Source organism: Equus quagga, chromosome 9 (assembly GCF_021613505.1).
Source record: "Equus quagga isolate Etosha38 chromosome 9, UCLA_HA_Equagga_1.0, whole genome shotgun sequence".
NCBI lineage: Eukaryota > Metazoa > Chordata > Mammalia > Perissodactyla > Equidae > Equus > Equus quagga.
Genome location: NC_060275.1, coordinates 27,168,914 through 27,184,968, shown reverse-complemented (window position 1 = coordinate 27,184,968; position 16,055 = coordinate 27,168,914). Strand labels below are relative to the sequence as shown.

General features: G+C 50.2%; 1 protein-coding gene across 3 annotated transcripts in view; it reads right to left on the bottom strand.

Moving 5' to 3' along the window:
* ZBTB7C (zinc finger and BTB domain containing 7C) overlaps nt 1–16,055 on the bottom strand; it is a 347,966-nt gene that overhangs the window by 142,399 nt on the left and 189,512 nt on the right. For all 3 annotated transcript variants that reach the window (XM_046671520.1, XM_046671524.1, XM_046671525.1), the window contains one exon: nt 1,510–1,571. In XM_046671520.1, the coding sequence (XP_046527476.1) occupies nt 1,510–1,571 (62 nt within the window). The remainder of the gene's footprint in view (nt 1–1,509; nt 1,572–16,055) is intronic.

The following is a 16,055-nucleotide window of genomic DNA, read 5'->3' as shown; positions in this document are numbered from 1 at the left end:
TATTTAACTACTCCAAGCCTCAGTTTCCTCCTCTGCAAAAAGACAATACGTGACAGGGCCATTGTGAAGCTCACATGAGGCAACACTGCCAAGCATGCTGCAAATTCATAACACTACAGAAATGTTGGTTGTTGTTCTTGAGATTTAGAACCAGCTAGTTTCCCCTGCTTGCTTGGAACAAATAATTAATTAGCTTTTCTTAAATAAATACATCCCAGCTGCCCTTCATCCTGGACATGGTACCTAGAGTTCTCTGTGTGAGAAACAGCTGCGGAGGAAAAGCAGGTGGATGTTGGGAGCACTGTCATGGTGACTGTCCACCTGGAGCTTAGGGTGTATCCCCATCATTAATCTCACAGGCCTCGGGTGGTCCTCAGCTGTAGCTGCCTGGAGAAAGATGATCTTCTCTCTCTCTGTGATAAAGGGAGGACCCCCATTGTGAATTTCCTGTAATCTATCCACTGTGTGTACTGAGCTCAAATACAATTTCAAATTTCCTGAAAAATCCATGTGGCCATTTTCTTTCGATGAGTCCCAGACAAACTGGCAGAAACTTAATTTTATTTACCTAGATGAGGGGCACTTTATTCCATCCTGATTCTTTGTATATGGACCATTCATGAAGCCATTTTGAGCCCTTTACCACCTGGCCCTGCCCAACATCACCAGCATTTCCTCCTACGCCGTGTCAGACTCATGTCCATGACGTCCTCCCTGTGGGCCGTTGGGTGTTCCTATCCTGGCACCTCTATCTACCCGGTTCCTTCTTCCCTGGAGCACCCTCCTTCCTCCATCAGCCCGGTTCCAGTCTCTCTTTCCCCAGGAAGTCATCCGTAACTGCTCCCCCTTGCCAGCATTTCTTTCTGTGCCATGCGAGCCAGAGCGGGACCGTATGCCCTTTCATCAAGTTCTTTAATGGCCTCATGTGCAGACGTCTTCACCTCCCACACTGGACCAAAAGCTCCTCCAAAACAGAACTTAGGCCTGCTGCTTCTCCTATGTTTCTCAGAGCTTCCAGCGATAATGCAGGCAGCTGGCGATTAACAATGCTCTCAGGTTGAGTAATGGACTGGGCCGTACGACTGCTCCTAGTGGAACACACCGGTAAATGGCCTATATGAGGATTTACATTTCTAAATGGGGTCAACGGAGCAGCCAACTTGGAGTTGTACTGTTTGTGGTCCCAGGGTGAAAGAGGGCACATCTCCCTTCTCCCCAAAGGAGTTGGGCTCTCCCTGCCCACCAATCAACCCCAAGGGAGTGATTCTCTGTGTGTGCAGGTGGGAGCTCTCTCCACTTAGATGGCAGAACCGGGGATCAAACCATGCACCTTCAACTGGAAGCCTTGCATTCCTGGGTCCAGCCCCACCCAGCCAGAGGCACCTTCCAGAAGAAGAACCGAAAGCAGATTCCATCACGGTCACGCGCCTTTCCTCAAACAGGGAAACCCGCCCACTTCCAAGGAACCCTGTCAAACTACAGACCTGAGAAAGCAAAATGCATACTCACAAGCAACGACGCCTTCTTCTTAAATTTCAGGCGAGCAGTTTCTCTGCAAACCTGCTCATTTCCTGCAAAGAAAAGAAAGGGATGGAGAAGCATATTAGCATCTGCTCTGGGTATCCTTCGGCAGTTTCCTGGCCGACCTCGGGCTTCTGCACCTTCTCTGCATCCTCCCTGCCAGCACACTCTCCCCTCCCAGGAACACCGCGTGCTAGTTGGGTGGGCGCCCCTGGCTCCTCACAGGATCCCACCACACTCCGGGCCCACGGGTTCTGCCCACGCAACCCCCCTCCCCCTCCCGGCGCCATGCCAGTCTCAGATTGACCACTGCCTCCAATTCCCTGAAGGCGCTTGGCTTCTTCCCACTCCGGAGTGAGGCCTGCTCTTCTGTAGCATGGGGTTGCCTAGCAACCCCGCGCTCCGGCTCGGAAGGCCCTCCTAAATTGGACCTCCCAGCACAGGGCATCTCCTTGTACAGCTGCCTGAATCTTAACAATCTGGTTCTGAATAATAACACAATGGTAATTGCATGCATGGGCCCCAAACTACATTTAAATAATGTTCGAGAGCTGACACGAACCAACAAAGGCCAGAAAATGCATGGCGGAGGTTGCCTGTAGGGCCAGGCGGGATGTTTGGTGCGGCAGGGAGCTGACACCACAGACTTGAGTTAATGACAATGCCAACCTGAACTGTGAATCCTCCTGCCTTTCTGCCAGAGTATGTCACCACTTTAATGTGTTTTAAGTGAGTTTGGGATCTGCAGAGGCAATTAATGCCCAGAGGTAGTGATGCTTCAAGACAGGATGCCCTTTATCTTCTTTTTGTGGGGGAGGAAAGAAGGCGGAGGATGCAGGACAAGGAGGGAGAACAGCACGTGAGTGATTTCCCCTGGCTTTTACAATCGTGGCTAAATACATTTTAGAAGGTGGGAGAAAGAACTTACCCAGCCAGAGCACAAAGCACTTGCTACCTCAGTGAGGGACAAATTCAACGTGACTGATGTGTTTCAGGTTAAGAAGTGAAGGCAAAGAGGTCTTGACACCGGCGAACGTGCAGACCGAAGCGGCTTAGCGGCGTGGGGAAAGGCCGCACGCAGCCCGGCCCAGCCTTCAATCTGTGTCCCGGGCAGAGGGTAATGAAGAGCTCTGCTCAAAGCGGGAGAGTCCTAACACGTGGGAAACGGCGAGCCGGCCGTTCACGTCTCATGGAGTGACAGCAGCCAGGGCCAGCCGACCAGCTCTGATAATTTGAAAGCCCAAAGCACTTTGGGTAAAAGTTCAAAATCCTCTGGCAAGGGACTTAGATATTTGCACACCCATGTTTATAGCAGCATTATTCATAATAGGCAAGAGATGGAAGCAACCCAAGTACCCATGGGTGGAGGACTGAATAAACAAAGTGTGGTATACACATACAATGGAATATTATTCAACCTTGAAAAGGAAGGAAATTCTGACACGTGCTACAACATGGATGAACCTTGAGGACATTGTGCTAAGGGAAATGAGCCAGTCACAAAAAGACAAATCCTGTATGATTCCACTTATATAGATACCCAGAGCAGTCAAATTCCTAGAGACAGAAGGTAGAATGGTGCTTACCAGGGGCTGGGGGGAGGGTGGAGTGGAGGGTCAGTGTTTAATGGGGACAGAGTTTCAGTTTGGGAAGGTGAAAAAGTTCTAGAGATGGATGGCAGCAATGATTGCCTAACAATGTGAATATACTTAATGTCACTAAACTGTACACTTAAAAATGGTTAACATTGTAAATTTTACGTTGGGTACATTTTGCCACAATTAGGAAAAAATCCCCCTGCAACAATAGCAAGGCATACACAGCGTTTCTCTGCAAGACTTTTGTCCATAGTCATCTTGGAAACCAAAGTGGCCTGTGTCATTCACAAGCTCAGATAAGGAGACTGTCACCAGGACTCGAGGACAAACTGGACAGTGTGACTCTGGCCCAGGGAAACCCATGGCCTGTAAGCACAGTGCTCATGCAGCATAGTCTGAGCACTGAGAAACAGGATTCCCTTGTGCCCACCTCCTGAAGTCCAGACACCACCACTTGCAGAATGTGGCTGCCTTCCACCCAACCAGACCCACCCAACGAGCCCCCTGCCGGCTTCCTCCCCCAGGTACGTGGGCTCCGGTGACACTCTCATTCTTACCTTTTGCTTACTATGTGCTCCCTGTGCCCTCTGGCTGAGCTAATCTTACGCTTTCTAGTGGCCTTAGATCAAGTTCCGCCTCCTCCAGCAAGCCCTCCAGACACCCCTCACTTCTGCGTCCTCTGAAGGTCACAGCCTGCAATCCAACTTGCTTAGGTACCATGTTATGTTCCTAAGCGAAAAGTTTTGCCTCTCTCAATAAATCCCTGCAGGACCCCTGGACAGGGACAGCCGCGAACAGTTTTTGTCTGCCACAGGTCCCGGCTCAGGGCTGAGCACACCGTGGGCCGCTCCCTCCAGACTCTCTGAGGGATGGTGGGCCTTGCCTCCTTTCTCAGGGAATCTGACCACACTCCCCTGCCTGGGGTACAAAGCACGTCTGTGGCTACGGAGCCCCTAGAGCTAAATATTCCAGGCAGGTGTGCAGTTCCCTCCAGTCATTTAGACGTGTAACTCAATGTGTGCGATCAACAATTGAGCATTTACAGGTTTTATTAATTTGGAAAGGTCATTAGAGCTAACAGCTTCTCCTAGTGAGAGTGAATAAATAGCACAGATAATTTTTTTCAGTGTCCTGATTTTTTTTCTTGAAATGTGCTGTAAGCCTCAAAAAATAGTGTTACAAGTAAAAAAGGGGGGAAAAAGAAATCCAGGCTTATGAGATAGGAGGAGCCTGACAGGAGCTCTGGATGAGCCTCTTCCCCTCTCTGAGCCTCAACCTTCTCATCTGCAAAATGAGAGAGCGATCGCTCAGGCCTCTTCCAATTTAAAGAAAAAATGAAATTGTGATTCGAGGTGAGAATGTGAAGTCTGCAGCTTTCCAAGCTAACACTTCTTCCTCCATCCCCACCCGTCCTACCAGATTTTGGGTACCACTTCACTTCTGGGGAGAAAAGATGCGAGTTCGTGACCCCTCGGCCAGAAAAAGGTCCTTACTGATTTCAGGTGCCTCCCCAGACCCTGACCTGGGGGCTCTCAAACTCAACAATCTTCCTGCCTCGCTCTCTTTAGGTCATTAAGGAGCACTCCAGACTAATGACTTGTTTTCTCGAGTCTCCAGGAACGGCTGGAAATGGGCCAAAGAGCATCACCCAGGCTCCGTCTCCCCAGCCCTTGGCTCCGTGACCAGCTGGCGCTGTCTGTCAAGGGCCAGGCCTCCTGGGGGCAGATGCTCATGCTTCTCCCCGAGGTGAGAAGGAAGCAGAGTTCAAGGATCGGAGGGACTCCGGCTCCAGCCTGCTGTCTGGGGAGAAACACTTGGCCCTGGACCAGACTGTGCAGTCCACCATTCCTCTCTTTCTTTATCTTTGTCCCCTTTTCTCTCTGCCCCGAGTGTAGACAGACACTGGAAAGGTGGGAGGCCTGATCTGTCTGCAACTGTGTGGCCACACACACCCATGCCCCCACCTCTGGATCGCTCGTGGCTTTCAGTAGCAATAAGAAGATTAAGTGTGAATCAGAACTGTATGAATAACAACATTAAAACTAATACTAACACTAATATTAATTAATATTAGCAAACATTTGTGTAAGGCTTTATGATTAAAAATGTGTTTTCCCACGTAACTGTCAGGCAGGTGGGCTAGATGCAACCCATTTATTGAGTGAGCATCTGCTATATCCAAGGGTCTCGGCTACCTGCTGGGGATGGAGACATGGAAGGGTGTGTTTCCTGCCTGCAAACTCCCTCCAGGGAGGTTTAGAGGGAGGGAGAAGGAGGCACAGAGAAGTTGAGCTACTTTCTCAGAGTCATCCAACTAGCAAGTGCTAGCGGTGCTCAAACCAGGTCCTCAACTCAGAGCCCTTTTCCAACTGTTCCTGCATCGCCTGTGAATTTACTATGAAATTTAGCCTGTGCGACATCATCCAGAAGGGACCAGAGGATGGCCTGGTTTGGGGACAGTGGGAATTTATGCCGAGAAGTAAACAATGCCTGAGGGTGTCAGGCCATGTTTGCTCCTGAACACCTTGGAGGGGCAGGCCCCGGGCTGGCACAGGTCAGAGCCTTCTGCAGACATGGCCTTGGCCCCTCCTGGCCTTCTTGCTCTTTGATAAAACCCCTCCCTGCATCAGCAGCCTTTGCAGAGCGGCTGCCTTGAGTTGATCCAAATTCATGCATTTGTTTTTTTCAACCTGCACTCACCTTTCTCTTCTAGGAACTGCCACAGCGCTTATAGTCAGCAGGTGACACAAAATTGGTATTGTTCTTCTCAGGGTCTCTTTTGGCTTCTTGAAAAATAAAATGTCCACGCTTGGAGGAGCACTATGAATCCCTCACTTTACAGCCCAGGGCACACGAGCCCAGAGAGGGCAAAGGACTCGCCGCAAGTCACGTCAAAGACAAGACCAGGGCCAGAACCCGGGTGCCCAGGCTCACAGCCTGGGGCCTGCCCTCGCCCACCCTATGGGGGCCAGAGGGTAGGTTCAGCCTGTGCCCTGCTCACTTTCAGCCCCCAAAGCAGCCCCTCAGCAGGGACGCGTGCCTGGGATGGGGGATCCTTGATGTTGGATGGTGGCCAGCACAAATACCACTGCCACCACCCCGCAGAGGTACCCTCAGGGGACAGTGGGGTCACCATCTCTGCGACAGGGCCCTGCAGCTCCAGGACGCTGTAATGATGGTTTAGAGCCAGACTGGCCCTGCCATTGACCAGCTGTTAGACCTTGGGCAAGTGAGTTAACCTCTCTCTGCTTCTGATTTTCACCAGCAAAATGGGCAGTACAATGGCCCCTCTCTCCTACCTCACAGGGCTGGAGTCAGGATTCAATGAGGAAATGGAGGAACACTTGGCACGGGGCCTGGTATCTGCATGTTCTCAGACAAGAGCAGCCAGGCTGGCTTTTCCCTGGGAAGACAGCTCCATGAAGGGGGGACGTTGGCTGCGGTGCTCACTGCTAAGTCCCTGGTGCTTAGTACCCATAAATGAGAGTTGATTGCACTCCTGTGGAAAGTTCTGCTGGGGCTAGCGGCAGCCCAGCACCCTGGGGAGAAGAGGCCTGGTGTGGTGAGCTGTCCCTGCCGGCAGGGGCCTCAGGATGGTCAGCCCAGCGTCTGTGGTGACAGGGGGGCAGTGGCTGCTCTTCCCAGGATCCTTCAGAGGCTGCGTTGGGCGGGTCTCAGTTAGCTCTTCCTCTGATATGAAAATCAGCCACCCTGGGAATGCAAAATGGCACGGCCCCTTTGGAAGACGGTCGGCAGTTCCTTACAAAGGTCGAAGATACTCTTACCGTATCTTCCAGCAATCACACTCCTAGGTATTTACCCAAAGGATCTGAAAACTTATGTGCACACAAAACCCTGTACACTGGGGTTTACAGCAACTTTGTTCATCATCGCCAAAACTTGGAAGCAACCCAGATGTCCTTCAGCAGGCGAATGGATAAATAAACTGTGATCCATCCACACAATGGAATATTACTCAGCGTTAAAAAGAAATGAGCTCTCAAGCTATGAAAAGACATGGAGGAACCTCAAATGCATATTACTAAGTGAAAGGAGCCAGTCTGAAAAGCCTACATACTGTGTGATTCCAACTAGATGACATTCTGGAAAAGGCAAAGGAGAGAAGAGGGGAGGGATGGACAGTGGACCACGGAGGATTTTTAGGGCAGTGAAACTCTTCTGTATGACACTGTAATGGTGGATAGGTGTCACTACGCCTTTGCCAAAATGTATAAAACTACAACACAGAGTGAACTCGAATGTAAACTACGGATTTTAGTTAATCATGATGCATTGCTGTTAGTTCATCTGTTCTAACACATGTACCACACTAATGCAAAATGCCGCATGATGGGGGAAGCTCGGTGGGGAGCAGAGGGGGGAGTATATGGGAATTTCCTGTGCTTTCTGCTCAACTTTTCTGTAAACCTAAAACTGTTCTAGAAAATAGTCTATTAATTAAAAAAAAAAAATCAACCACCCCAAAACACAACACGTGGGGCCAATCAGTACACTGAGCCCCCACTGGACGTCCAGGCCCCACACTGGGGACTGGAGGAGGGGCGGGAGATGGGTGCGATCCTTTCAACTTGACATACAACCATAGCTGACCAAAATGTTAGAGACAGGGTAGGAAAGCCAAGTGGCAGGGCCAGCAGGATCCCCAGCTGGTGACACAAACAGAACCATGCACCCCAGCAAGTAGGACACCTCTGGCTACTGGGCAGTGACTCAGCCCTGATTTATCCTTCCCACCACATGCCCTGTGCCACACTCACCTCCCCACCTTCCAGCAGGGGTGGGGGTGGGTGGGGGGTGTCTAAAAGAGATTCAGTCCCCAACCCACAAACCAGATCCTGCACAGTCTTTTCCTGTTCCCTCCACCCTCCCAGATACAGTAGGTACTCAATAAACACACATTGAATTATAGTGATTATTTGTATGCCTCTTGCCCTCCCCATTAAAGGAAAGAATCTGATTGTAAGCCTCCCTAACACCCCAACAAAGTACCTGCTGAACGGAATGAACAGCAGAATTCAGACAGAAGTAACACGCCATGGGGGAGGAACTTGCATTGGTCACCGGGACACTGTCCACAGCCCTGAGAGCATATCTCAGAGGGGCCTCTCCCAGGTGCACCCAGCACATGCTGCTCTGCTTGGCCCTGCGCCCCCTCCCAGCCCCTGCTCTGTCTGGGAAGAGCTGAGAGGCTGGCGTCCACTGAAACGGGGTGGCAAGTGTGTGGCACCTTCGCCGTCAAGCAGCCTGCAGGAACAGTGGGAAGGCCAAGTGGAATGGGGGCCCATGGCCCAGGGAGCCGACATGGGAGCGCCTCGGGGAACCCAGGGAGTGTTTATGGAGAGTGAATGGGGTCCAGCCCATCCCACCTAACCCGGCAGGGCACTGGCCAGTTCAGTCTGGCCTGGTTCTGAGAGAGAGGAGGAGAGCGTGTGTCTGGGTGTCGCTGGAAAGCAGCGTCTTCTAAGACAACCGAATCCTCCTTCGGTCATTGCCTTGGGGGTGATGGCCCCTTAGAAGTCTGACTTTCTGTATCCTTGGCCTAGAATCTTAAAATAGCCCTGAGAAGGAGGGAGGGCTGAGCTGGGAGCCAAAGCCAACAGTGGGGCCGGGGCCAGGGGTGGGGGTGGGGAGAAGAGCCTGTCCGAGGAACAAAGGCCTAATCTCCCTGGTCAGGCTGCCCAGCCCAGGCCCGGCTGCTCAGTCACGCACATTTCATTTTTTCTGGCCTCAGGGAAGTGTTCCGGGGGTTGAGCAAATCTGAGCAAGGCTGCCGGAGGGATTGGCCTGGAGCAGCTGAGAGGGAGGGCTATGGCCGCCCAAACCGGCCCCCTGGGCCCCCAGCGGCCCCCACCCGGACCACCGGGGATAGGAACAGGGAGAGGACCTGCTGAGGGGGGTCCTTCCCACTGCTCTCTGGCTGGTGAAGCAGGGATGGTTAATTCTCAGTCAGAACATGGGTGGGTGCAGGGGGATGACAAAGAATATTCAGTGCTATAATATTGAAGAACAGTGCACATGTGGAAAAAGGAAAAGGTTTCTATAACCCAAGGAAAAGAAATGAAGCCCAAGTCTTCACGTCCGCTGGGCGCATGGAGAAGGTATCTCAGGGCAGCATAACTCCCCTGCAGAGAAGGGGCGAGGTGGGGGCATCTCCCGGGTTTAAGGGATGGTTGTCCGGGCCTGATTTCATTGGCTGACGGTGTTTGGGGAGGTGCATGTGTGGAATCTGCCTGGTGGTACCCACAGCCCTGCCTGCCTGGTTCTGCTGCCGAGTGGGGCTGGAATTTTGAGGCTGGCAGTGTCGGGAGGGGAAACCCGAGGGCAGTGGGAGCCAGGCTTGTCAGTCCATAGGGACCAACATTAGGCTGGTAATGGTGGCATTCAGAGCAAAACGGGGAGGCAGGCCTGCTGTGTCCTCAGTGACCACAGGCTCCCCCTTGCTGCCTTCTCCTGCCTCTGTGGGTCTTGCCCCTTTTCGTATTTCCTGGTGCCCTCAGTCCTATGACTCACACTCCTCTATCTCCACCTGATTTCCAGAATGTTCTATCTCCACCTGCTGTCCAGTGTGACAGGAATGCTTAATGCCAGCCTTTCTTTCGCTCAGAGAAATGGCATTTCCAGCCCCGTCTCGGGCGGAAGGAAAAGTTGATCCCTGCAAAAGGGATTTATTTTACTTTTTATTTTTGAGCTGCGCACTGCATCACCGTGATGACTAATTTGCAAGTGAAATACACAGGCAGTGTGGATGGTGTAACGGATGTTTGGAGAGGGGACAGGTGACCCCTACAGCAGAAGGGGAGCCCCTGGGCGATGGCTGCCTCCGAAGTTGTCCCCTCCAGCTCCTGCGCCGTCTCTCCTGGGACGGGATCACTTCCATACAATATGGAGCATTGGTAGGGAGGCCATACATTTTATTGTTCAAACAGGGACATTTTTGAGAGTGAAACAGGACACTATTAATAGTTACCCAGGGACAGCAGGCATACGGTGGCTGTCCCAAGCCAATAAGTATGTGTCACTCCAACAGTGTCACCCAACCTTTGGAGCTTGGGATAACCACCCCGTTTCCCTTCTCAGGAGGAGACATCAGCAATGATCCTGAGAGAGGGCCTGGAGGAAACACTACAGGCATCCGTTGGAAAAATAAGAACCCTCCTGTCTTGCCCTGCCCACCCCCAGGACTCTCCCGCTCAGATCCCCCCTCCTGCAAGAAGACTTCCAGGATTGCCCATCGCCCTCAGCATTTTGAGTCTAATGTGTCTGAGTTCCTCATGCACGGGGCCATCTCCTCCACCAGCTCATCAGCTCTGGAGGGCAGGGACCATCATGTGTCATTCATTCTGGACCCTCGTATCCCTACTCTTCCTCCCCCAACCCCACCCAGTGCCTTGCTTACAGGAAGATTCTGACTTAAAGTTTTTGGAAAGAACTGAGCTGAGCTGGACTCCTGCAATTTCCTCGTTAGTCCTAGGGACCCAGGGACAGGACTCAGTGTCCTGTAGCCCTTCAGGAGTTCACTGGTTCTCCCACATCAGCTTATAAGCCATCTTCAGGGCAAGTACTCCTGAATTTCTATGTCCATTGCAAGGGCATTAATGGCGGAATTTGTGCAATCATGCAGGGTGGTGATAGTTGGGTGGAAGTGGTGGAATAAAATCCAGAAAGGGGCTCAAGAAGAACTCCACTTTCATAGCCGGGGGAGACATGGCTTGGCCAGTGAACCTGGATGAGAAGCTCCACTCACCACCTAAAATTCCCCATATCTTGGAAAGATGAGAAGGCAGTCAAGACTAAGTGCAGGAAGGTGGTACATGCGGTAAGCTCAGGGAGTAATCAGGGAGGGCCTCCTGGAGGCAGCAGACAGTAAGTAGAGGCTTGAAAGAGGGGGAGGCTATGGAAAGTAAGGGCAAAGGGCAGTCTAGAAAGGGGAGACTGAGCGAAGATGCAGAGGTAGGAATGGGCCCAGCATAATCAAGGCAGTGAGTTACCAGGTCTGGCTGGAGCAGATGGTGGGTGCAATGTGGAGCAGGAGATGCAACCATTAGGGCAGATAAAGAACTCCACGTGCCAGTCACCCCAGGGCTTGACTCTTCAGCTGTTGTGGAATCACGCTGCTCCCCATTGTCGAGGGGACAGGACGAAGAGAGAGGAGGCTGGACTGCCGCTTCTCGCTCAGTCCCCAGGGAAGCATCTGGGAAGGAGCAGAGGGTGCGGCCCAGGCTGAAGCCATCCCCACTTTCTTCCTGCTTCCCCTTGGCTCCTCCCAGTTCTGCCAGCGCTGGGGAGCCAGGCCACCTAAGCATGTGTGGCCCAAAGATGTGCTCTTGCCCTGCATACCAGCCTCTGAGTGAGAGGGTGGGAGAGTTTCCAGGAGCCGAAACCCACGGTGAGCATGCGATGGAGAAGTTCTCTTAGCTGAGATGATTGGTCTGCTAATGGAGACATTTTAACATCTTAACATATGCTTGTACATTCATTCGCCAAACTGTGGATGGAAAGACAAGGCCTTTTCTTTAACTTCCTATCTCCTGGATGGAACTGTTCCTATTGTCTTTCCTGCATAAATCACACTCATATGACACTGCCTACAATTTCCGATTACAGTTTCTTTTTTTCTTAAGTGGAATGAGAAATTAAATATACTTGCAAAACAGTCTGAGTGCAAAAGTCTCGTCGATTTTTTTGATATTTCCTCAACCTTTCATAATTGTTTCATCCACGTCTAACTCAATAGCATTTAAAAAAAAATGACTAGTCTTTTTTGAGCCTTTCCAAAGCTTCAACTTAGTTTTCATTGAAACAATGTTTTTCCCTTTTTTTTTTTTGCAATGGTATTTAATTGGTTTGTATAATACTTAATTAAATTGCATAATTACAATGGCAAGTTCCTCTGGCATAAACAGGTTTGGGAACAAAGCCAGCTGCCTCTAGGAAAGCATTCGGCTCAGCTGGTGGGAGCAGACGTGGTGGACGTTTTGGACAGCTGCCTTCCTGCCCCGAGTGTGCCTCCAGCTGTGGGCATCAGTCAGAGGGAACAGAGAGAGCTGGGGAGTTTGGCAAGACAGCTGACAGCGGCGTAGAGAGCGTCTACTTCTCCTCTTATCAGGACCCAGGTTAAGGTTAGTTCTCCAGGGACTAAGGACCTGATGCTGCCCTGCCCCCACCTGGGTCCTCACCTGGCCCTGCTTCCTCCCTGCTCCGCCCCCGTGCTGAGTGGACCCCACCCCTCCGGATGCTTTTCCCTTCTTCCCCTCCCACACTCAAGGCTTCCTCCTGCTGCAGCTGTCTAGGAAGGATTTGGCAAAACTAACGCTACAGCTTAGAGACAGGCCATAGCCAAACGTACCACCCTCCCAGAGGTCATGGGAATTTCTTACACAGAGAAGAGTTTCTAATGATGTCATTAAGGCATCTGCAGGAGGTCGGCTGGGGACAGATTTGCAGTCAGTGGAACGTCTAGGAGTTGTCCCTCAATCGCACATCATCTCCCTGAGGCTGAAATTTTTGATCATGTGCAACTGGGTCACAGTTGTGTACAGGTCCCCTGAGAAGATGGGCTGTGGGTGCGCCTCTGTCATTCTTCATGTCCTCAAACCCTTGTGTGGCATGGGACGCCATCCCTCCCCAACCCCCACCCCGCGCCTTTAACCTCTCTTATCAAAGTCATTTTCTCTATATCCAGTCTTCCTTATCTCCCGGGTCACACAGAGGAAAAGTCAACATTTAACCTAAATGCCATCAAACCCACCAACCAATCAATCAATCGCAAGTATTAACAGGCACCTACAACTCAGAAGAAGGAAAATACTCTCCAGAGGAACACATTTGTAGTGGACATTTGGTATTTTGAGCCACTCACCATTCTTTCTCCCTTCCTCTTGGTAAGAGAACCCCCAATTCTTCCCACATTACCACCTGCTCCCCCATAGCCAGTGTGTTTCAGGGGTGGGTCATGGTTGGCTTAAGCCGATCAGCTCAGCTCAGCTTCCTCGCCACAGTGATTGAACCACGTTCTATTATTTAAGACACAAGGAGATGTTTGCTGGGGACTGCTGGGGGAGAAGCTCCATCCTTGGAGATGTGGATGGTGCATGTAAGGCCTAGAGCTGCTGCAGCCATTTTGTTACCATAAAAGACTTCAGAGGGCAGCACTGAGCTGGGGAAAAATGGGCTGGAGACCTCATCTAATGACTCCTGAAGACACCCTGCTTCTGAACTTTTCATCTACCTAAGCCAATAAACTCCCTTTAGTGTTTTTTAATTGATTAACTTTTAAAAATCAAACAAATACGTATACAGTAGTCCCCCCTTATCCACAGGAGAGACGTATCAAGACCTCCCAGTGGATGCCCAAAACCTCAGATAGTACTGAGCCCTATATACACTGTTTTTTCCTGTACATATGTACCCACAATAGATTAGTTTATACATTAGGCACAGTAAGAGATGAGCAACAATAACTAATAATAAAATAGAACAATTATAACAATATACTGTAGGGGCCGGCCCGGTGGCACAGCGGTTAAATCCACATGTTCCACTTCTCAGCGTCCCAGGGTTTGCCGGTTCAGATCTCGGGTGCGGACATGGCACCGCTTGGCAAAAGCCATGCTGTGGTAGGCGTCCCATATATAAAGTAGAGGAAGACGGGCACGGATGTTAGCTCAGGGCCAGTCTTCCTCAGCAAAAAGAGGAGGATTGGCAGTAGTTAGCTCAGGGCTAATCTTCCTCAAAACAAACAAACTAAAAAAACCAACAATATACTGTAATAAAAGTTACCATAGATCTTAGCAAGCTCAGCATACGATTTTTTTCTTTCCTTATTAAATCAAGACCTTTCACCTTTTCACTTAAAGGAAGCACTTTACGGCTTCTCTTTGGTGTATCCGAATTGCCTGCATTATGAGTCTTGTGCTTTGGGGCCAATATTAAGTAAAATGAGGTACTTATCTTTTAAATTTAACTTATAAAATTACGTACTTGAACACAAGTACCATGATACCATCGCAGTCGATCTGATAACCGAGACGGCTGCTAAGCAACTGACGGGCGGGTAGCGTAGACAGCGTGGATGCTCTGGACAAAGGATGGCTCGTGTCCCAGGGAGATGGAGCAGGACAGCCTGAGATGTCATCACACTACTCAACATGCCTGCAGTCTAAAACTTACGAATTGTTTACTTCTAGAATTTTCCATTTAATATTTTTGGACTATGGCTGCCCTCAGGTAACAAACTACACTACTGTACGTGGCTTGAAAAATCAAAAGTAATAAAAACCCAATAATGTAAAGTAGTAGTCCCTGGTCCAGCCCTCCCCACACTGAATCTCATTTCCACAGAAAACCACTCTCAATTGTTTTAGCTATTTCTTATGTTCTTTACCTCCCATATTTCTAAATAGTATGTTGTATCAGTCAGCCAGGGCTGCCATAACAAAACACTATAGACCTGGCGGCTTAAACCACACACATTTATTTCTTACAGTCTTGGAGACTAAGAAGTCCAAGATTAAGGTGCCAGCCAATTTGGTTTCTGGAGAGAGCCTGCTTCCTGGCTTGCAGACAACCACCTTCTCGCCGTGTCCTCGCATGGTGGAGAGAGAGTGAGCTCCCTGGAGTCTCTTCTTAGAAGGATGCTAATCTTCTCGGATCAGGGTTCCACCCTTAGGACCACGCCCTCGGGGGATCAGGGCTTCAACACAGGAATTTAGGAGAGATGATTCATTTCACAACATATGCTATATACTGCCATTTCCAGATTTTCCATTTTCAGGTATTATCTGTTAGTGCCACATAATGGAAGATAAGATTTTGTCTCATGTCTGCAACCCCACCTTCTCTAAACACACATTTCTGTTCTCTGTATCTTCCCAATAGAGCAAAGCCACCATTTTGGTTCAATCGTCAATGTTCACCATATTGTGACTATGCAGTTATCGCTCATGGATGAGCCACATGGTAATATTCCCTTTCTTGCCTAACTTGTTATTTTGTCTAGTGTTAAAATGGCCTTAAATGTGCCGCACACTTATTTACACACACACTGGCTGCCAGAGCCGTTAAGATCCCTCCCAAACAATTCAGCATGTCAGGAATCTGTCAGTTCCTTTGGTTTTTTTCTGGGAATCATCCCATCCAGAGAACTCCATCCTCCAGCTCCAGTCTGGACCTGAGCCTCCCGCACAGTGGTCCCCTGGGATGTCTTACATCAGACCCTTTGTGTCCTGGACCCTGTACTACACTGGCTTCTATTGCTGCTGTAACAAACTACCACCAAACTAAATGCCTTAAAACAACACAGCACAGACTTGTTAGCTTACAGTTCTGGAGGTCAGAAGTCTGAAATGGATCTTGCGGGGCTGAAATCAAGGTGTGGACAGGGTTGCATCCCTTCTGAAGACTCTAGGGGAGAAGAGAATCCATTTCTTTGCCTCGTCAGCTTCTAGAGCCCTCCCACCATCTTCCCCCATCTTCCAAGCCAGCAACTTCAGGAGAGTTCTTCCCACGCTGCGTCACTCCGACCTGCTCTTCTGCCTCTTTCTTCCACTTCTAAGGAAGCTCGTGATTACATGCGGCCCACTGGGATACCCCATGCTGATCTCCCTATGGGAAGGTCAGTTGATTGGCAACCTTCATCCCCTTTTGCCACGTAATCTAACTTTTTCAAAGGCTCTGGGGTTTAGGATGCGGACATCTTTGGGGGCCATCATTTTGTTTACCACACAAACTATTCTCCTGTTGGTTTACTCTCTTGTTTCATTGGTACAAGGGTGCATAGGAGGAACATCATTCGAGACCATGTCTATCCGAACGACTTTATTCCCTCCCACTCTTGAGGGTCTGTTTGGCTGTGAATAGAAAACTAAATTGGAAACCACTTTCCCTTGGAAGTCTGAAGGTGCTATCCCAAGGTCT